This window comes from Electrophorus electricus, chromosome 4 (assembly GCF_013358815.1).
Source record: "Electrophorus electricus isolate fEleEle1 chromosome 4, fEleEle1.pri, whole genome shotgun sequence".
Taxonomy (NCBI): Eukaryota; Metazoa; Chordata; class Actinopteri; order Gymnotiformes; family Gymnotidae; genus Electrophorus; species Electrophorus electricus.
Window position 1 is genome coordinate 20,830,571 of NC_049538.1, and position 23,209 is coordinate 20,853,779.

At 42.3% G+C, this 23,209-nt stretch overlaps 1 protein-coding gene across 1 annotated transcript in view; it reads left to right on the forward strand.

Annotated features, from left to right (window-relative positions):
• Positions 1-23,209, forward strand: part of hcn4 (hyperpolarization activated cyclic nucleotide-gated potassium channel 4) — a 67,981-nt gene that overhangs the window by 2,935 nt on the left and 41,837 nt on the right. The window contains exon 2 of the mRNA XM_027008013.2: positions 17,980-18,403. Coding sequence (XP_026863814.2) covers positions 17,980-18,403 — 424 coding nt within the window. The remainder of the gene's footprint in view (positions 1-17,979; positions 18,404-23,209) is intronic.

Here is a 23,209-nt window from a genome sequence, read left to right on the forward strand (position 1 = left end):
ACCCTTTTACGTGGGTGTGGGTGCCGCAGCCAAGTAGGGGAGAGGCCTCTCGGCCTGGCCGCACCGTACTGCGCTGCGGTTCTCTCGCAGCACGAGGGGAGGACACGCCACTGCTGCTTCAATCAGGCAGTAATAAAAGGAACCAAAATGGCGCAACAGTGCAGGAGAACTCCCCAGGGCAGTTTTGAGGAATTTACCTCAAGAGACTTTTTGAATGCTTTGGACAAGGTCGTTGATGCTGGAGCCTAACCCTCACCACCCGCCACGACCGTAGGCCCATTGCCTGTCATTCCCTTTAATTCACATTTATGAACTTGGAAACAACAGCAGTGCTGGAATTGGCCATGAATGTAACAGAGGGCATATATAGTCAGTTTGATGAAAAGAACCATTTGCTGATGTTTTCATTCATGGTAATACAGATATTGAAGATTTTATGAAGCTATTCTGCAGTTGTAGCCATGGGTCTGTGAAATCCCAAAATATATTGCCTATGGTTTCAATTGCCTATGCCAGTTGCCAATTGCCAATTGCCTTATTGCAATTGAAAGAGGCACATACAGTACACTAATAAACATGTTGTAATACGAAGTTGAATACTGGAAAAGAAAACGTGGCAGTGTTTGAAAAATGTTGCTCTTTGTCTTCACATCAAACCTTTGCAGAGCCAATGGAAGTCATGCATAAGGATGAGTGGAAGGGATCCTACACTCTTACTTATGTATAATAACTGCAGAAGGATACATCTTTTGAGAGAAAAGTGGGATTCTAAATGGCATCATAATCCAGTATATAGGCTTGTTTCAGTCACCACGGCCAAATTATTTCTTCAAATTCTCATTTGCAAGCTAGTGTTCATTTGTAAATGAGTCAGTCCCTATGGACAACAACTCATCTAACAGACATTCAGTGTGATTGGTGATGCTTCAGTGATTAGCCTTTGATAGAGGAAGCTGGAGGGGGGAGTTCAGTAATGGCCAGGCAACTTGGCAGGCAAATATAGATACTAAATCTTCAAAAGCCTTAAGTATAATCATGTGATGTAAAACCCGATGGGTAGTTCAGTGCTGAACTATATTTAATTCTGCAAACCTCTAAAAGGATAGTGTTTAACATTAAAGCTTTTAAGTAAAGTCCTGATTAAGCCTTTTCTCTCAACAGAAAGTAAAGGTGAGAGGAGAGCCAGAGAAAGGGTTAGCCTAGCCTAGTTAGGAGTTAGGAGCTGGTAGGAGTAACTCTCTTTTCCAGCTATGAACATTGCTCCATTCCTCCCTCTCTCTGTCTGTCTCGTATGCTTTTTTTCCAGCTCTGAAAATTACTCCCTTCCCCCCTCTCTCTCTCTCTCTCTCTCTCTCTCTCTCTCTCTCTCTCTCTCTCTCTAGCTCTTTTTCTCTTTTCCAGCTCTGAAAATTACTCCCTTCTTCTCTCTCTCTCTCTCTCTCTCTCTCTCTCTCTCTCTCTCTCTCTCTCTCTCTCTCTCTAGCTCTTTTTCTCTTTTCCAGCTCTGAAAATTACTCCCTTCTTCTCTCTCTCTCTCTCTCTCTCTCTCTCGCTCTCTCTCTCTCTCTCTCTCCCTCTCTCTCTCTCTCTCTCTCTCTCTCTCTCTCGCTCTCTCTCTCTGTTTCTCTCTCTCTCTCTCTCTCTCTCTAGCTCTTTTTCTCTTTTCCAGCTGTGAACATTACTCCCTTCCCCTTTCTCTGTCTCTCTCTCTCTCTCTCTCTCTCTCTCTCTCTCTCTCTCTCTCTCTCTCTCTCTCTAGCTCTTTTTCTCTTTTCCAGCTGTGAACATTACTCCCTTCCCCTCTCTCTCTCTCTCTCTCTCTCTCTCTCTCTCTCTCTCTCTCTCTCTCTCTCTCTCTCTAGCTCTTTTTCTCTTTTCCAGCTGTGAACATTACTCCCTTCCCCTTTCTCTGTCTCTCTCTCGCTCTCTCACGCACTCTCACTTTCTGAGAAACTACACTTTTTTTTTTTCCCACCAGGCTTTTATTCATTGCACATAACCAACCCTGTCTCCCAAAAGGGTCTTACCTCTGCATTAAAAAAGAGAAAGTGATAGAGAAAAAGAGAGATAGATAGATAGAGAGAGAGAGAAAAGGAAGTGAAAGTAAGGGAGTAAAAAAAAGAAAGAGTCATCTCTCCCTAGGTTTATCTTCCTCCTCTTCTCTGTGGCTCCAGTGGAATACATTAAAGTGAAGTAGAGCAGATTTAGAATACAGAATGCACATTATGGTTTTACGCTTTTCTTCCATTACACACATACAGACAGAGTGTGTGTGAGAGAGAGAACCTTGATTTCTTGCCTTCACACCCAACTAAATGTTTTCTGGATACATTCTTTTGCATTGCTTCTTTTATGCATCCATAGCAAGTTTAGTGATTGCTGAAATGGATTATGCTACATGTGCACTGGTCAAGTTAAGTTTATTTGTCATTTGCATAAACGTACAGGACATTCGTGTGGTGAGGCATAGGTAATCAGGCTACAGCAGCAGGTTAGCATTAATATAAATAGCTAATAGCAGATAGCAATATACCTCAGGAGCAGCAAATAAACAAAATATACTAAATATGCACAAAATATAGGAACAGGAGAGTCCTAAAAGGAGAAACTTTCTGATATTCAAATGGATTAATCTATAAAGCAGTAAATATTTTAAAGTGTTAAAATAATGAGTATATGTACTTCTTCAAAGTCAGAAAGTGAGGATAAAAGCATCAAGGCATTCCATTATGGGATGCTGTTCCTGCATGACATATGACACTGTTCATTGAATGCCTTGCAGGTGTTTCCAGTCTGGGATCACCAAAGCTTGTTTTCACAAGTTCAAACTCTGTATTTCCATCTGATTTTTTTATACAATTCTCTCCGGCATTATTAATTCAGAACTCCAGGCTATGGTACTGCCAAGGTTCATAGTTTCCCTCTACTAACACTCTTGATTGAAATCAACAGCTAATCATCAGCTCCGTCATGAGCTTAATCAGCTGTGTTAGAACGGGGAGCTCAGAGTGGTGATGGGAAATCAGAGTTCCTTGGCCTATAGCGTCACAAAGAACATCATGACCTCTTTTTGTGGTCTTTCTTCATATTGTTAGTAACTGATGGCTCTGATATTTTGATGCTGGGATGCTGTATCTACACACGCACACACACGCAAACACAAACACTTGACTTGTAGATCAAATGATGGTGTCTGATCCTCTCAGCAGGTTTTGATTACATTTGATTGCTGAGTGCATTACTCTATTGATTTGTTTAGGTCTGGCAGGCCAGTACTCATGCCAGTGACTGATGTATTTGAAAATGAAATGAGGAAACAAATAAGTGGAAAGCACCGTCTTATTAAAGTAATTAATTTACACCTTTATTCCGTGGTCTCTGTATTAGATGCATTTATAAAGTGTGCAATTATAGACTTTTTTTGTTATGAGGCCACTATTTACTCCATGTCCTTCTTGTCCATTTCTGACCACAGAACCACTGCTGACCTGATATTATTTTTGTGGTGGATCATTCTAAGCACAGCTGTGACTGATATGGTAGAGGATGTTGTGCTGGTGTACGTGCATCAGACCTAGCTGTGTTGCTTGTCTTTTTATAGTGGTTATTGTCACTGCTGAGCTGAGAATCATCTGACACATTAATTTCTAACCCTCAGCAGTCTGGTGTGTGAGAAATAAAATGGACTAGCCTCTTTAATACCTAATACACATCTATCTATCTATCTATCTATCTATCTATCTATCTATCTATCTATCTATCTATCTATAGATAGATAGATAGATAGATAGATAGATAGACAAAAGTATTTGCTCACCCATCCAAATCATTGGATTCAGGTGTTCCAATCACTTCCTTGGCCATATGCCAAGCACATAGGCATGCAGACTGCTTCTACAAATATTTGTGAAAGAAAGGGTCACTCTCAGGAGCCAGTGAATTCCAGCGTGGTACCATGACAGGATGCCACCTGTGTAACAAGTCCAGTCGTGAAATTTCCTCGCTACTAAATATTCCACAGTCAACTGTCAGTGGTGTTATAACAAAGTGAAAGTTATTCAGAATGACAGCAATTCAACCACGAAGTAGTAGGCTACATAAAATTACAGAGTGGATGCTGAGGTGCATAGTGCGCAGAGGTTGCCAACTACAGACCTCCAAACTTCATGTGGCCTTCAGATTAGTTCAAAAACAGTGTGTAGAAAGCTTCATGGAATGGATTTCCATGGCCAAGCAACTGCATCCAAGCCTTACATCACCAAGCGCAATGCAAAGCATTGGACGCAGTGGTGTAAAGCATGCCGCCACTGGACTCTAGACCAGTGGAGACATGTTCTCTGGAGTGACGAATCATGCTCCTGGCAATCCGATGGATGGGTCTGGGTTTGGTGGTTGCCAGGAGAACGGTACTTTTCTCACTGCATTGTGCCAAGTGTAAAGTTTGGTGCAGGGGGGATTATGGTGTGGGGAACAGTTAATGCTTCAGCATATCAAGACACTTTGGACAATCTCATGCCCCCAACTTTATGGGAACAGTTTGGGGATGGCCCCTTCCTGTTCCAACATGACTGCACACCAGTTCACAAAGCAAGGTCCATAAAGACATGGATGAGTGAGTTTGGTGTGGAAGAACTTGACTGGCCTGCACAGAGTCCTGACCTCAACCCGATAGAACACCTTTGGGATGAATTAGAGCGCAGACTGCAAGTCAGGCCTTCTCATCCTACATCAGTGTCAGACCTCACAAATGCGCTTCTGGAAGAATGGTCAAAAATTCCCATAAACACACTCCTAAACCTTGTGGAAAGCCTTCCCAGAAGAGTTGAAGCTGTTATAGCTGCAAAGGGTGGGCCGACATCATATTAAAACCTATGGATTAAGACTGGGATGTCATATCATATGTGTGCGAAGGCATATGAGAGAATACTTTTGGCAATATATTGTGTGTGTGTATGTGTGTGTGTTTGTGTGTGTGTATGTGTGTGTATGTGTATACATGTGTGTATACACACACACACACACACACATATACACACACACACACACACACACACATACACACATACATTACTACACATATACATTGAAATAAAAATATTCTCTATGTGCTGGGAAGTCTTGCAAGAGAAGACAATCCAGGTACATAATGCTCCCTTCTTCCTCTTTTTTAATGTAATTTACCAAAGGTGAAGCACAGGACTATGAAATAGCCAGGATGGGCAGTATATGGGAGTGCTAAAAAAGGACCTGTCTGTCCTCCATTATTAGGAGCACACATCAGAGGAGATTATTACAATGCAATTTATTTAATGGAGTAGGGATGGGGAGGTGATGGAGGGGTTTAGGATGGAGAGAGAGCAGGATGGAGAGAGTGGAAGATGGAGAGAGTGGAGGATGGAGAGAGTGCAGGATGGAGAATGCAGAGTAATTGATATCATGCTGAATAGATGACCTAGGCACACTTGTGTGGAAGGGAAAAAGCAGGAAATACATAAACACAATATGTTCAGCAAAAGTACATGTGTGCAAGCCTTTCTCCTGTGTGTGTGTGTGTGTGTGTGTGTGTGTGTGTGTGTGTGTGTGTGTGTGTGTGTGTGTGTGTGTGTGTGTGTGTGAAAGATAGTGTTTATTGTTTCTGTGTCAGTGTGACATAAGAATCTCATGAGCAGGTTGCAGGGGTATGTCATCACACGACACTGCATGGTTAAATTGTTATTCCGCCTGTGGGAATCTCATTGATTGGTATGACGTTTGAATTTTCATAATCTGAGTGGCTGAAGCAGAAGTCTGCTTCAGCCACTCAGCCCTGTCTGGTGTGAGCATGTCAACTGTGACAGGATGTTTTCATTGAAAGTGTATTTTCTGATAGTAGGCAAATGCTGGGTAGTCCAATCTTCCTCTTCTTTAACTGTCCTCTGCAATATCAATTTATAATCTGTTCAGGATGACACACAGGCCTGGCTACCTTCCATATGCCCCCCTCAAACCTTTTATTTCTTTTCAACACATTTCAGTATAGCATATGTGCATGCTCACGTGCCCATGTCTGCGTGCGTGCGTGCATGTGTGTGTGTCTTTGTGTCTGTGTGCCTGTGTCTGTGTGTGTGCATGCATATTTGGTCCTGGTGTATTTGTGCTTTGGGGCATTGGTGTGTGTGTGTGTGTGTGTGTGTGTGTGTGTGTGTGTGTGTGTGTGTGTGTGTGTGTGTGTGTGTGGGTGTGCAAGTGATATCCCTGCCGTCCAGCTAGATGTGTGTTATTATTATCTTGAAGCCTAGTGGTAAATATGTCAATTTCACCTACCATAAAAACACCATAGAGAAAGAGAGAGTGAGAAAGAGAGAGAGAGGAGGAGGGGTCTCTTTCTCCCCCCACTCATGGCGAGTTCAGTGGGATCCCTGGTTTCTGTCTCATGTCAGGCTGTTGGACTGGCATTTAGCTGGGCCTGGAGCTGCTGAGCATGGCAGGGGTCTGCTGGAGATCACATCTTATCCAGACGGGCCACTCCTGATGGGAAGAGAGAGATGACAGCTGTATCATCTTCACCTCTTCACACCCAACATAAGTGAAAATATGCTGTCAGATTTTAAACATTTGATGCAGAATCTTTGCTCGTACAGATTTCTAGAATTAGATCAGGGTTTCTTGAACCTCTTTTTAAAAAATGTAATCTGTAAAATGTACTTTGAACAAGTCACATTCAAGGTATCCTCTAAAAGATTCCTAACACTACCTATGCATACATGCATTTTGTGTATTAAGGCAGCAAATTTGGTGTAAAAATCTCTAAATTCTCTAGAGAATTTCTTAGAGAAGTTTGGTTTGGGTGTGTGTTGAGTATTTGCAGATGTTGGAGTGCTTGCATACCTTTCACTTCATCTCTTTCACTCATTCCTTTGCTGATAACATGCTGATAAAGGACTATGGAACTGCACTGGGAAACTTCTGGCAGCTTCCACGAGCGAGGGAAACGGATGGGTCCCCTCCCCAAACAGATGCACTGCACTGGCAATGCACCGCTACTGCATGTGTACACCAGCCTTGCTGTGCCAGCATTGCCATGCTAGGGCTTTGTCAAGAGTGTCAAGCTTAACAGACATATGGGGTCAGGAGGCTGACAGAACACGTGCATACACACACACACACACACACACACACACACACACACACACACACACACGTGCATAGAGCATGTAGTCTGCATGTCCACATAAGCCATGCTCATGCTGTCTTATCTTGCCACTTAAACCCACACACACACATACAAACACATACATGCAGCAGCATACATGTTCAGATGTGCACATAATCAAGCACACACACACACACACACACACACACACACACAAAATACAAATTGATTGTAGGCAGTCTGCAGAGACTGAAGTGTTAGGCTTTCTTCTGTTCAGGTGTTTGTCATTCTGCCATGCATTTCCATTCTCCCCAACTGGAAATGCACCTATTCTGCATGGCAGTGAGGAGCATGGCATCTTGAATTAGAAAGCAGGTGGAACCATTTAGGACATGTTCTTAAGCAATGATTGATATAACAAATCAACAGGATAAATCCCTCCTGTGCACAGACCAGTAACCAGCAGCCAAATGTGGCACCAGGTCCTACATTTCCTTTTGTGCTTTATTTTATGCCGAAATAATTTTTTTTAGTAAAGAGCTTTTTATAAAATTACTCATCTTAAGCTGCAATATTTGTTTCAGTGTTTCTGTATCATTTTGTTTGTTTGTTGGGGGGTGGGGTATAAAATATGTTAACAATTACCCTGAGGTTACCCACTAATTAAAATACAAAGCAATGAATAGTCACTCCCTCTCTCTGCCTGTATCTCATTCACTCTCTTCGCTCATCCTCTATAGCTGCTCTTTTATTTTTTCTCTTTGAGATCACAGATTGGGTTTCTTGATCTTGTTCTATCTACCTTCGGGAGCCCATGACTTTTAGTCTGCTTTCCCATAACCCCTGAACTTTCAACTGCTCACTGACTCTGGACCTTTCTCACTCTTTCTGGACCCCTCATGCCTGTCTCTTTCTCTCTATCCATATCACTCATTACCCCATATTTCACCTCTTACCTCTTGTCACTTATATCCAATCTTCTCCCCTCTGCTCTCCCCTCCGTGACCTGTATCAGTATGGCTGAGGGACAGAGAAGCTTTCACACTGCCCCCTCTATTTGCTGATTACATCATCTGCTAGTGGACAATAATGGCTAGGCACTGAAACACACAGAGATGACTCTCTCTCTATGTCTGTGTATGTGTACAGTATGCCGACATCAAAGTATCAGAGCCATCAGTTATTGTTTAAAGACTAATATGAAGAGAGACCACAAAAAAGGTCATCATGTTCTTTGTTATGCTATAGGCCATGGAACTCTTGATTTCTTATTTGTTTGTGCATGTATGTGTGTGCCCCCCCACCCAACCACCCACACACACACAGATTACCCTTCCCTCCTCTGTGCAGTGTTCCCTTACTTACACTCAGCCACTGATAGCTGTGATGGTGACCCATACTGAAACCCATGCATTCCTCTTCTGTCCAGATAACAATGTATGAAGGCTGAAAGGGCAAAGGTGCACTTTTAGCAATGGAAATAGCAGTGCAGGGAACAGGAATGGATGTTAGAGGGACATGAGTCAGGTTAAATGAGCCTACCCGCTTCATAGTACATCCATGTTCTCCTGGTAGGAGAGTCTCTACTTTGGGCACAGTGCATTTTGGATTTGATGCTGCTTACAAGGCGGATGGTATTGTACTGTAGTAAATGTGTGTTGATGGGTTACTTTAGTGGTTAATGTGAGCTCTACATGTAAGTGATTTAGACAGAGGCATGCCTCTGCTCATGTAGCAGGTGTGACACTAGTGACCTGTGGTCCTCTGTATTGCCAGCAAGTAGAAGAATGAGTTGAAGCTGCTACTCTAATTTTTGTTTATTCTCAGTCTACAGATGGGCACTGAGGGTCTTACCCCATGATCTTTTAATGGTGAGAAATAAATAGCCAATTAGATAAAGAATGCCTGTGCCGAGGCCCAGTGAGTGTTTTCATCCTCTCTCTCTCTTTCTTTTGTGTGTTCCAGTATCAGATTTGATCGGTATGAACTCTAGAAAATGGAGTTTTCAAAAAAAAAAAAAAAAATTTAAAAAATAAATAAATAAATAACTATATATATATATATATATATATATATATATATATATATATATATATATATATATATATATATATATATATATATTAGCAATAGATGTTGTAGTATCAGCACAGAAGAAGCATTGGAACACATTTCTTCTTGAAGTACAAGCTCTTTATTGCAATGGCAAAGCCTTTAACAAGACTCACACAGCAAAGACAAGCAGAAAAGGACTAACCTAAAAGGGGAAGATTGGGAAGGATTATTAACTGAAAACACATGACAATGAGGGTGGACATCTCAAAACACAAATTAAACAGAGAACACATCAGGCAAAATTAGACATATGCCAAAACATCCGTTTCTGGAAACTCAATTGAAACATTAAATTGAGCTAAATAAAGCCTGCAGAGTGGAGCACAGCATCCAGTGAGTCCTTGTTGTGCCCCGCTCTGCTCGCCCAATGGCCCACAGCCCATTAGTGGCAAACGCAACACAGCCACTCCCCCCCCAACACACACACACACACACACACACTCACCCACACACACACACATCCAGCCCCCAAAGGATCAGCTACTCACACAGCTCGCACTCTTCACAGGCCTTCAAGGTGCCCACCCCTTGGTCCTCCCTTATAGGTGTGTCCTCCCCGATAGGTGCGGTATGGTTTGAGATGGTGCCCACCTTGGAGACGGTGGCGGATCGCCTTGCAGCTCACGGGTTCACATCCTATATTAGTTTGGGTGACAAAAGCTACAGCAGTGCTCCTCTCAGCCGACACTGCTACTATGTGTACTTTCTGCATTGTTTTCACGGTGCATGGTGGCAGGGTGGCTGGCATGTTTGCCTCTTGGCACTAGGGTCTTGGGTTCAAGTCCCTATCAAGTTCTCCTCTGTGTTTGTTTTTTTCTGAGGTCTCTGGTTTCCTCCCACAGTCAAAAAACATGGCGGTTAGGTCAAATTGGCTATCCTAAAAAATTGTCCTGGTCTGCATGACCAGATGGTGGATGGTGCACTGTCCTGGGACCTGTGGCTGATGCTCTGTATTCTGTGTGCAATTGGCTACTCCTTTTCACTGGTGTGTGACTGGATGTGCAAGTTTTGTGTTGATTGTAAAGCATCCTTGGGTTCCCTGAAAGGTGCTATATGAGTTTCATTCATTCGTTCTCTTGTTTGTGATGTCATTGCTGCTGAGGAGGGTGCTATTCATGTGCACAACCCCATACCTGAAGATCCACCAGCTGGTTCTCTGCCAAAACCAGTGGCTGCATCACTGTTACTGGAGGAGACTTGATACTAGCAGGGATCCCTGAATCCCTGCATGCCATAGCTGACCAATTCACTCGCCTTCCTCCCAGGTTCAGCTTCTCTTTCTTGAGATGGAGCACAGCCCTGGCCGCCATTAGGAAATCCAAACCAAGTATGCATGCATCCTGTAAAGATTCAAGCCAGAATGTGCTTGGTGCAGACCCCCCACTATGACTGGCAGCTACTTCCTCCCTCTGACGTTGAGTCAAGCTGGACTTGAGTTGGACCATCAGCACTTCCCAGCCATCCACTGTGTCGTTCACCATGTGAGGGAGCACACCTGGTCATTGCTGCAACACTGATGAACCTGTGTCAGTGAGGGCAGTGAAATGCTTTCTGCATATGCTGCACTCAAGTCAAAGTCTGTGGTGGCAGCTGATCTTTCTAGCTGTGGTGTTGATAGTGAGGGTTGTTCCTTCTGTTCGCCCTCTCTGAGCAGCTCTGCTTCCATTGCCCCACCAGCCAAGTTTTGACCGGTGTGGTGTCCTTCCTTCCTGCACAAGCACACCAGCCACTTGGGCACCACTTGACACATCCTGTCCTCATGGAGCTCCCTCAACATGTAGTAGTGTGCTGTTCACCATGGCTTTTGCGTGCCCAGAATGACTTCGGCAATATCTGCTTCGGCCGGCCAGTGCATCAAACTGCACTTGCTGCTTCATCCCCTCTGGCGGTAGCATGTTCAGGAAGTACTCTAGTGCCAGCTATGCAGCCTTCTCGAACCCAGTCAGCTGCCTTGCTCTTGGCTGGTCCCATCCAGGTTCCATCTTCTTCACTGCCTGCCGTTTATGCTAGAGGTCTCTCAGTTCAATGACGGCATTCCACTTCTGACACCAATGTAGCATCTGTACAGGAGAAGAGTTAAAAGACATTTCTTCTGAAGGAACAAGCACTTTATTGCAACAGTGAAGCCTTTAACAAAGCTCACACAGCAAAGACAAGCAGAATAGGACTAAGCTAATAGGTTTAGGGGAAGTGTTATGAACTGAAACCATATCACGATGATGAACATCTCTAAACACAAAATGAACTAACAAAGCACACAACAGGCAAAATCAAACACATACGCAAAAACAAGTATTTACAGAAACTCAATTTAAGTATTACATTGAACTAAATAAAGTCAGCAGAGAGGCACAGCATCCTGGGAGTTCTCTCTACTCACTCATTGGCCCACAGCCAAAGTCCATGGTGGAGCCCACAATATTTCTCCTTAAATGAGGACAGCTAAGATTCTTGACCACATATTAAATATCTTGTTCATATACTCAGGTGAATTTTGAATCAGTCTTGACTGTGTCTTAAACACTGTGGACTGAAAATCGTTTCCTGAGCCTAGAACATAAAATATTCTTACTATCAGGTGCATGTATTCCATGGTCTTTTGCCAGTAGTGAATATCCAGTTCCCAGTGGTGTGTCAAGGATTCTCACTTAAGAAGCAGGAATAATAATAGCAGGGATGGGGTTTCATTAGCCCAATAATCTGCCAACATGTCATGCTTTTTAATGATTGTTATTGTTATACCAAGATATTCATGTGCAGCAAGCTAATTTTCAATAAGCACTGTGGGTTATGGATAACATCACTATAAAGGTTAGTTTTCTTTGTTTATTTTTTTATTTATGTTTGGCACTAAATGCACACAACTCATTATGTACCATCTATGTATCTATGAACCATCTATCTATGAACAAATGTGAGAAATCATAACATAATTTCAATTATTCAGATGAATTGTCTTGAACTGAACATTTTTGTTTGTTTGTTTATTTGTTTTGTTACTAGGACTTGGCCATCTAATCCCTGCTGTGGGCTTGGCCTCATCTCGTATTCTTCCCCTTGTTGGCCTTGGTCTTGACCTAGACTCAGTTGGTCATGGCCTGATCTGAACTTGGTCTCACCTAAAGTGGTCGAAACACAACTCTAGTCGTTTTGGTTTAAAATCTTGAGACGTGTTTGACCTTTGTAGTTGTGTAGTGCTAACACTTCTCTTTTGGAATTTGAGACCAAGAAACAGCTCCTTTGTTGCTCCATTTTCCTTCTTTCATCCTCCTCGCTTTCCTCTTTTACATATTTCATTGATCCATCTGTTTTCACCTTTCAAAAGGCTAAGGGAATTGACTCACTCACTTAATTCCCCTCCACAAATGAAATATTCTTTTGAAGGGAGCCAGTAGTATGGTTAGTGAAAACATTGTTTATCTCTAAATGTGCCCAGAAGTGTGTGCAGGCTTTGTCTTGGTACTTGCGTTTGTAATAGCACAGACAGAAAGCTCACTACTCTTGGCCTAGCAGATAGCCTACAGGCTGTGCTTAGCAAACATGAGGATGTTGTACCAGAGCCTGACTGAGACAAGCTAGGTAGAGTTTGTAGGGTATGGTGAAGTGTGTTTGTTGTTGCAGTGGGATGAAACCAATAACAGGTTAGTTTCACTGATATGATACCATTGTAGCTGTGGTGGTATGGATCAGTTTGATGCTTCAGAAAGTTCATCTCATTTTGTCTCTCAAGGGTACAAGAATAATGTAGAAATTAGCAGAGTCACATTCTCTCACACACATACACATTCTCTCTCTCTCTCTCTCTCTCTCTCTCTCTCTCTCTCTCTCTCTCTCTCTCTCGCACACACACACATACACACACACACACAAAACACCTGTTCAATGTCCCCCTGCAGGGATTTGAGTTCCACTGTGCAAGACAGGGTGCACTAGAGATGCCTGATTCATACGTGCACGCTATGCTGTTACTGTCTAATATGACATGAGACAGCATCCTCCTTCCATCTTCCTTTCCTTCTATCCTTCTCTCCTTCCTCCTTTCTCTCTCTCTCTCTCTCTCTCTCTCTCTCTCTCTCTCTCTGTTGCTCTCTAATGTGACATGAGACATTATTCACAGGCAGATGGTACATCAGCACTTCTGAAGAGGATTGCTCAAACAAACAACCTCCTGCAAACAAACAGCAAGCCAGCAAGCAAACAACCAACAAGGGCAAGAAAATGTATTATTCACGAGCAGAACTGCTTTTCATAATTTATATTCATAAATGAGCAGCTTTCACTCAGTCAGTCACATGTAAAGTCAAATTGAGGGAGCAAACACACACACACACACACACACGCACGCACGCATGCATACACACACACGCTCACTGCCCTCATTCATTCAGGGTTTAGATGAGTGAAGGAGATCACCTATCTGTACACCTTTAAATGGCAGATGCCCTGTCTGAGTGCGATTCTTCAACCTCCAGCTGAGTTTCTCCCTCTCTGTCTTTCTCTCTCCCCCTCTCTCCCTCTCTTTCTCCCTCTCTTTCTCTGGCTTACTTGCTTTTTCAATATCCTCTATTCTATACTTTACTCCTATGTGGCGCCGCAATCCTTTCATATGGTTTCTCTCACTCCACATCTCCAGTATCTATGACGCTAGCGTGTTTCAATGATCACAGGCTATGGAGCAAGGCTATTTGTGTATGTGTGTGTGTGTGTGTGTGTGTGTGTGTGTGTGTGTGTGTGTGTGTGTGTGTGTGTGTGTGAGTGTGTGTGTGTGTGTGTGTGTGTGTGTTCGTGTGTGTTTGAGAGAGGCTTATCTTGTAGCTAGAGGCTCTCAGAAGGTGAAAACATGTCACCAATGTCCTCCCAAGGCTCTCAAGGAAACTGGACCGCATCTCTTTGCAACAATCTACCTCTCTGTGGAGCAGCACAGAAATGTCAGTGGGCGTGTCCAGAGAGGGCGCATGGCTCAGATGCTGGGCACTCTGTGTGCCTTTTCTACTGAGCCCTTCTTTACTGTGGACTTTCACATATTATATAAATCTTATTCAACCTATATGAAGCCATCTCTCTAAAATCATTTGCTTCTTCACTTGTCCCCACATCACTAGCTTCTCTCTCTCTCTCTATTTCATTGTCTATTTCTGTCTGTCTCTAACTTCATCACTTCTCTTCCCCTTGTACCTTGAAAATAAATATCTCTATGGTTCTTCTGAGTCAAAGGACATTGCCTTTTATAGAAAAAGGTAAAGTGCATGATACTGTGTGTGACATAGAGGAGTTCTGTGTGTTTTTGCAGTGCTTCTCTGAACTCTTTGATTCACGAGAACACACGTGCACACGCAAACTTACACACACACACACACACACACACACACACACACACACACACACACACACACGCACGCACGCACACATACATGGACACATACAGTACGCTGTATCTATAGAACAATATATGTCCATGTCTGGCTACCAATGCATAACAACTTTCCAAATGCATCCCAGCATGATTTGGGTGAAATGACCATTAAGGAGCCGCTCATAGAAGTAAAACCCACACACTTGGGACTTGCAGTGACATGGAATGCTGTACAGAACAGCCTAGACGTGCGCGTTTCTCAGGCTGCAATTTTACGTAGACACCTGCTGTTGCATCGGAGTGTTCCAGCAACTTTCCAATCAACCAAACATCAAAATTTCAAAAGCTTCATCAGGCCAGGGTCACTTACCTGGTCACTCTCTGTCTTGAAAAGTCCTGCCACTGCTTTTTTGCAGGTCCCAGTCAGAGAGAGCAGAGGACAGTCTCGTATTCCAACTTTAGGCCAGACTGGCGCTCCTGGCAGAAAGCCGCCTGGCCGAAGCCTTCGGTTGAGATCAGAAAGACGGGAGGGTGGTGGCGGAGAGATTCAGGAGGGGTGTGGCAGGCACCTACGGCACATCCATCATGACTTATCATCCCTCCTCTCCAGCAGCGGGCCAGCTCTGTGCATGTGTGTACGCTGTTCCCAGGGTACTTGACATTGTGCAATGCAGGGGAATAGCGTGATCGGAAGAACAAATGTCATTACGGTGGAGCAGGCTGTTCCTTTTGAAATGTCTGCCTTCCTCTCGGGTTCCAAATCACAACAGGAGCAAACATTGGGAACGTCATGCTAAATATAACGCCGCCTGACAGGGACCTAAAACGGCGGATACCCTCGTTACTTTGAAGAATTCCAATTACTGTTGGCGCTTTGAATGTGTGTGCCATGCTCATGCCCATGCCATGCATATCTGTGTCTGCACTAATCCGTCCCCAATGCTGCTCAAGCATCTCAGACAGCTGTGTATGTAATTTCCCCTGTAATTAGTGTTTATTCAATGTAGTGCAATTTGTCCACGAATAGCTGAAAGTTCTTGCTGATGAAAAAAAAGGAGTGTTTGCACGCAGCACAAACCACCACACCAGGATGCCAAAAGGGTGAAACTGCCCACACTGCACTTGTGTGTGTGTGTGTGTGTGTGTGTGTGTGTGTGTGTGTGTGTGTGTTCATACTGCTTTGCTTTAAATTGTTTTTACTTCCAAGATTTTTATGGGCATGTCTAAACTTGGGAGGGTAAATCACCTGAATCAGCTCACAATGTTGACCTTCTCTCTCTACACAATCTATAGTGCAACAAGAATATATCACCTGCCTACACAACACAGCCAATCTGGATTCAATTACCAACTGGACAGAGAGGGCAATTTATAACTAAACACACACACACACACACACACACACACACACACACAAAAACCCACACACATACACTGGCTATGGGGATGAGAATTTGGGGCATGCGAAGTAATATATCCTGAGCCCTGTTTACCCAGGAGAACAGTATACCAGTTAGTAGATTATTAGAATTCGATACCAAGCAGCATGGGAGCAATTACTTTTAGTATATCCGAACAACGATTCCAGCATACTCATGGGTAAAATGCATCATGAATAGTGTTTGGAGGAACTGTACTACAAATAAATGAAAATTAGCATAGAGAATTAACTGTACAGTACTGTCATGGCCAAAAAGTTTGAGACTGACAAATTTTGGTTTTCACAAAGTTTACTGCCTCAGTTTTTAAAATCCTTTTGTCAGATGTTTATATTGTATAGTGAAGTACAATTATAAGCATTTCATAAGTTTTTTAAATTTTTATTGACATCCAGTTTAAGCAAAGACAGTATTTACAGTGTAGACCCTTTAAGACTTCTGCAATTCACCTTGGCATGCGGGATATCAGCGCCTGGGCAAAATCTTGACTGATATTCACGATGTTCTTAGGCAAACATTTGAGCAAACCCATTGCCTTGGATGAGAAGCAACCCTACACATGAATGGTCTCCAGATGCCTCACAGTTGGCATGACACAGGACTCATGGTAGTGCTCACCTTTTCTTTTTCGGACAATCATTTGTCCAGATGTCCCAAACAGTCTGAAGGGGCTTCATCAGAGAAAATAACTTTACCCCCCCCCCCCCCCCAAGTCCTCTGCAGTCCACCCCCTATACTTCCTGAATGTCAGTCTGTCCTTGATGTTTTTCTTGGAGAGAAGTGGCTTCTTTGCTGCCCTTCTTGACCAAGCCATCCTCCAAAAGCCTTCGCTTCACTGTGCTTGCAGATGCACTCACTGCCTTCTGCCCTTCCTGAGCAAGCTCAGCACTGGTGGTGACCCGATCACGTAGCTTCATCCTCTTTAGGAGATGGTCCTGGTGTTTTCTTGACTTTCTTGGACACCCTGAAGCCTTCTTCACTGCAATTGATCCTCTCTCCTTGTAGTTCTTGATGATTCAATAAATGCTTAATTTAGATGATATCTTACAAGCAGCAATGTCCTTGCCTGTGAAGCCCTTTTGATGCAATGCAATGATGAATGCACATGTTCCCTTGGTGGTAACCATGGTTAACAGAAGAAAACTTCAAGCATCACCACCCCTTTAAAGCAACCAGTCTGCACTTCTAATCAGCATGACAGTGATATCAGCCGCCTTGTCCTCATTAACACTTTCTCCTGAGCTAAGGGAGAAGATCACTGAAATTATGCTAGCAGGTCATTTTGTGGCAGGGCTGAAATGCAGTGGCTGGAATGCAGTAATTTTTGATTAAATTCATGGCAAGGAATGACTTTGCAATTAATTGCAATTACTCTGATCACTCTTCACAATCTATAGTTAATGCAAAATTCCACCATAAAAATTGAAGCAGCAAACTGTGAAAACCAAAATTTGTGCTAGTCTCAAAACTTTTGGCCATGACTATATAATTACACAGTACAGTGTGTGTAGCTAAGTGTATAGCAGAATGCTGTTAGTGTGTACACAAACTCTGGGGATGATATTGTATGAATCCTCAAGAAAACTTGGAATGGTAGGATCATGAATGATTTGAATAATCTCTTCATGATCAATGTCAGCATCATACATGTTTTATATGCAAAACATACTGTGCAAACATAATGCACAATGCTATCAGTGTAGATTCAAACTTAAAAATCTGACCAGAAATTTTCATTATAGTATTACAAAATAATTACAATTACATGTAGCTACTGGAAATCTCATTGAAACCTGTGCATTCTCCCAATAGTTCTTCAAACCTCATATGCTTACACATAACTTTCTTCTCGGTCTGTCTCTCTGCTTTGCCTGTCTCTCGTCCTCACCCTATCCACCGAGTGCATCCTCCTCTGATGCCATGCTTTCTGTCCTGTTCAGATTCTACTGGGATCTCACCATGCTTCTGCTGATGGTGGGCAACCTAATCATCATCCCCGTGGGCATCACCTTCTTCAAGGATGAGCACACTCCCCCGTGGATCGTCTTCAACGTGGTCTCCGACACCTTCTTCCTTATGGACCTGGTGCTCAACTTCCGCACGGGCATCGTGAAGGAGGACAACACGGAGATTATACTGGACCCACAACAGATTAAGATCAAGTATCTGCGCTCCTGGTTTGTGGTGGACTTCATCTCCTCCATCCCAGTAGACTACATCTTCCTGATCGTGGAGACGCGGATCGACTCGGATTTCTACAAGACGGCTCGCGCCCTCAGGATTGTCCGCTTCACGAAGATCCTCAGCCTGTTACGTCTGCTGAGACTGTCCAGGCTAATACGCTACATTCACCAGTGGGAAGAGGTATGGGGTTCCACTGCTCACAGGAACAGCACTGCATGTGCCCAACAGATTGCATGTAACAGCATATAATGCTGAACCTGCATGAATTCTGCTTGTGCAAAATATACAATAAAGTACGCAAAGAAAGAAATCTGCAGGAGGGAAACATACCATTGCACAACAGATTGGCTTTGTAGCAGCTAAGAATAATATTAATAAATGTAGCTATAGCAGTAACAGTTAGTTTGTACATCTAAGCCAAGTCAGATTTGCATTCGGAATACAGAGCCTTTAAAAATACAATTAAATTCTTATGATTCAGCAACATGCTGCTGCAGACATCAAAGTAGTAAACCAAGCGAAACAAGGGAGGGGGGGGTATTACACATCCCAAGAGGAAGGATTGCACAAAGTACACAAGAAGTGATCATTACAAGGGCACCAAAACCTGTACAGTACTGACTGATGTGGAAGTCTAGAGAAATTTAGAAAAAGTTAAAGATATAGCTTGGCATTGTTAGGTTAAAAATTACTTCTAGAGGTTGGTCTTTTGGATACTGCAAGTCCACCAAAGAAGACTGGGTACTGATGACATCTCACTAATGTTAAAGTGAGACATCAGTGCATGAGAAGATGTAGTTTCTAAGAGCAAGACTTGCCTTAAAGATTTTTACCTCCTCAAGACAGAAAGGAAGGACTAGGCCAGATGAATGGTCAGGATTAAAGGCCTTAAGAAGGGATATATATGTCCCGCAGAGCATAGCCTGCCTCATTGTCAGGAGTGGAGATAAAATGTTGAAAATGATGGTTGTAACCTGCTTAACTCCATTTCTCCTCCACATCTTCTTAAAGAACCTTTTACAATGATGAAGTCAGTGTTGTAACATTGTGGATTTTGCTCATAATGGTATGGTATTTGGCATGACACAGCAGGGTGAAAACAGGAATTTCAGCCTGAGGAGTTTTGTATTTATTGCAGTGAAATCTGTGTTCTCTAATGACTTCCCTCATTAAAAAGAAAAAGAGAGACATGGGTGTTGCACAAAGCATTCAATGTAAGTATCGCACACATCAGTATATAAAATGCAAAAAAAAAAAAAAAACCTGTGGGGAAATGTTAATATTAGACCATAAGTTTGCCTCTGCTCCTAGGGAAATGTGTGAGTGTAATTAAAGCAATAATTAGAAATGTTCCCACACCTCCAGGTGAATCCTTGTGTAGAGTCTCAGAGGTGCAGAGTGAGAAGTGAAGCATCACTTCCCAGCTGGGGCTTTATCTAGTCACGGCACACTCCGTTTCGTGACAGCATGTAACAGAATCCTGCCCATTACCATGTTCCAGCTGGAATTGTTGCCAATTAAATCTGTGCTTTAATAAGTGGCATTTTGAAAAAAAAATCAGATGTTGACTATGTATTATATGTTAGATTTTTGATTGACATTTACATATATATAATGCTTAATTTGAAAGTATTTTTTATCTCTGACAGATACTACTACTGAATAAGCCTACACTTCACTATTGTAAAGCATGATGAAACACTATTTTAAAAGCTTCGTGAGCAAGAGCAAGAGGGAGAAACAGACAGTCCTCACTCCTAAAATAGTCCCTTGCTCCTGAAAGGTGTTTAATATGGAATTTGTACTGAACCTTGACTTGGCTGAGAGGGCCAGAGCAGCGGGTTGGTCTTAATGTAACACATGGCACATAAGCTGGGATAGATTACCTGGCAATCACAGGCTCCTCTGAGACACTTGCAAAAACAGCCATGAATGTATTGAATAGGAAAACACCTTAAAGTTTCAACCAGATATCCTGATCCCTGTCTCTTCTGCCAGCAGCCCCACTGATATAATTGGTTAGTTCTGATAGCTTGTAGATAGCTTATAGAAGCCAATTTTGAGATTTTGAAAGAAAGATATATGTGTGTATATATATATATATATATATATATATATATATATATATATATATATATATATATATATTTTTTTTTTTTTTTTTTTTTTTTTTTTTTTTTTTCAAACTTGTAGTGGGCTACAATTTTGAATATCTCCATATCTCTTACTATAGTACACTGCTGTTACATATATATATATATATATATATATATATATATATATATATATATATATATATATATATATATATATATATATATATATACGCGCACACCACCATTCAAAAGTTTGGAATTGCTGCTCAAAAGTTTTGAATTATTTACTTAATTAATTACTAAAGTATTAATCACTAAAATTAATTAAATCTAATTAAATTGAGAAGATACATATCTAAACTTTTTATAATATTCTTGCCACAGCACAGCCCCCTCCTCCTCCCTATGTTTGTGTGATGTCTTGTGTGTGTGTGTGTGTGTGTGTGTGTGTGTGTGTGTGTGTGTGTGTGTGTGTCTTTGTCGCCACACCCCTCCCATGTGTCACACCTGTCTCTTATCTCCCCTGTTAAAGTATGTAGTTAGGGTCCTGTTTAGTTGTTAAGTCTCTGTCAGTTTTTGACCTCATGCATGCTGTTACTAGCCCCTTTAGTGTTTAAAGTCCTGTTTAGTGCTTGCAGCATTTTGTCTTGTTTCTATGTAGTGTTGTTGCTCATGTTTTATTTTCAGTTTTGTTACGTGTTATAAGAAACATCTTTGTGTGTGCGACACAACTCTCCATCCTGCCTTGCTTCCCCAACGTTACAATACTATAGAACTTTTGAATCATTTGTTGAAAAAAAACCTCTCCTATTTACCAAAAATACATAAAATATTAAATGTTTGATAAGTTGCAAGGCAAATCATTAACTCATCTCGGTGACCAAGCAATCTGAACCTCCACAAATCCAGAGTGCTCCAAACACCAAACATGGAGTGGCTTTACAGGTCATGTTAGTCACTGGGGCAGGGAGTAAAGTAACAGGGATAAGAGTGTCAGAGATAAAGAGAAGTGCAGCGGAGATAGCCTGCCACAGCCTCTTTGCCGCCTCTTCACTTTGACAGCTGGTTCACTCCGATTGTCATATTTCACTGGGGTTAAAAATAAGGCACAGGCCGGATGTCCTTCTCATCCGACCCCTTTACCGTAGACGAAGCAATGAGCAGAATCAAATTAGTCGGCATCTGATTGAATCAAACTCAAACAAAAGCACTAATGACTAACCTGTGAGAGTGGCTGATGCACCAGATGCTTGTGATGTCATCATTTGCCCCGCAGTGACTATCTGAGCAAGCTCTCCTCGTTGACTCAAGAATCCTGGGGCATGTTTCGGACAATTACAGGAGCCATTAATGAAGGAGGTGGTTAAAAAGCTGAAGCATCCCCTTTAGGGCAATAAGCTTTAAATGGTGATACTTAACCACCCTCTTTAGGACCACAGTCAGATCCTAAGTACTTTTTCAGTTAGAAGAGTTAAGATAGTGGGTGGGAATATGACAAACAATTACATGTGGTGGTTTGATCTTGGATGGGGAGCTCTGGAGGAAAGGCCATCTGTATTTGTTTATTATGTGGAGGCGGAGACTCCATCTCTATTAATACTGGCATCTGGGAGCGTTCAGATTTATGGCTTCTGCTGCCTGAATGAGCGCTGGATTTTCAGGCAATGATCCGATATGCCCCGAAGGTCCCTAGCTACTTCCGTGGCACACAGTGTGCGTCGAAAGCTTGCAGCCCTTCACTTCACTCCTCAATATAATCACCCTGTCATAAATTCAGCAATGCCACCAGTGAGCTAATGCCACCAGGATTAATTTTCACATGGTGACCTGGCACCTCGCCTGGCACCTGGCACTCTGGTCTGTTTGAGATAACCAAGGGATGAAGAAAGGGTTGAATAGTGTATTACGGGCCATACAAAGAGACCTGGCAGTTGCCGCGAAGAGTCCTTCTGAAGGACTCGTGTGTGCCTCATGCTCAGCAGTCCATCTTAAATAACTATTATGTAAAGCATATGTAATCTAGCACATGCCCATTGCTACTGCACAGCCAAAACACCCCCAACTCCTTATTTCTCTATATGTTCCAATGAAAATATCAGGTCACAAAGGCCAAGAGCTACAGGAAGTTACGGATGGCCTGTGAAGAACTCCCTAGCCTTCAGATACATAATGCTATTAGGAAGCTCTGTTAAATGTTGCGTTAATAACCTTTGTACTAAATGGCAATTAATTGGAGGTCCCTGTTCTACATGTATAAACTATCTTGCAACATTATACTCTGCTATACATTAAGTAAACTTTTACATATTTAAAGTAATTTCAAACCTAATTTGCTGTGCCTCTGTGCATACTTCTTTTCTGGAAGAGCCTATGTTTCACATGTGAAGTGGATCTCACATGTGAAGTGGATCTCAGAGGATCTCTGGATATCAAGAGTCATGCCAAGTTATTTGGGGTAAATAAAATCGCAAATGCCTGATGACAGAACTCCATCTTTGTGTGGTTACCTTTATCTGTAAGACAATTGTAAATAAGGATAGATAGAGAAGGCATATCTGGAGGGAACAAGAGCATATGACAACCAGCTTATCCATCTGTCATCGATAGTGTTGAAACAACAGAGCACTCTTTCTGACACTGTGAGAATGAATTCTAATGCAAGCATGTGTGAGTAATTCTCTTGGAATTCATGTGGATCAATCACACCAAGCTTTTATCATAATTAGTATCCATGACAGCCACCACCAGATGCTTTGACATAGTTATTTTCACAAGTCTAGATTAGCATATCTCTCATTCAAAGAGAGATGAGTCAGTTTATTCACATAAAGTTCATCTTTTTAGGATACTTCCATTTAAGCCTAGTCTTACAGAAATGTCCTTATTGAGA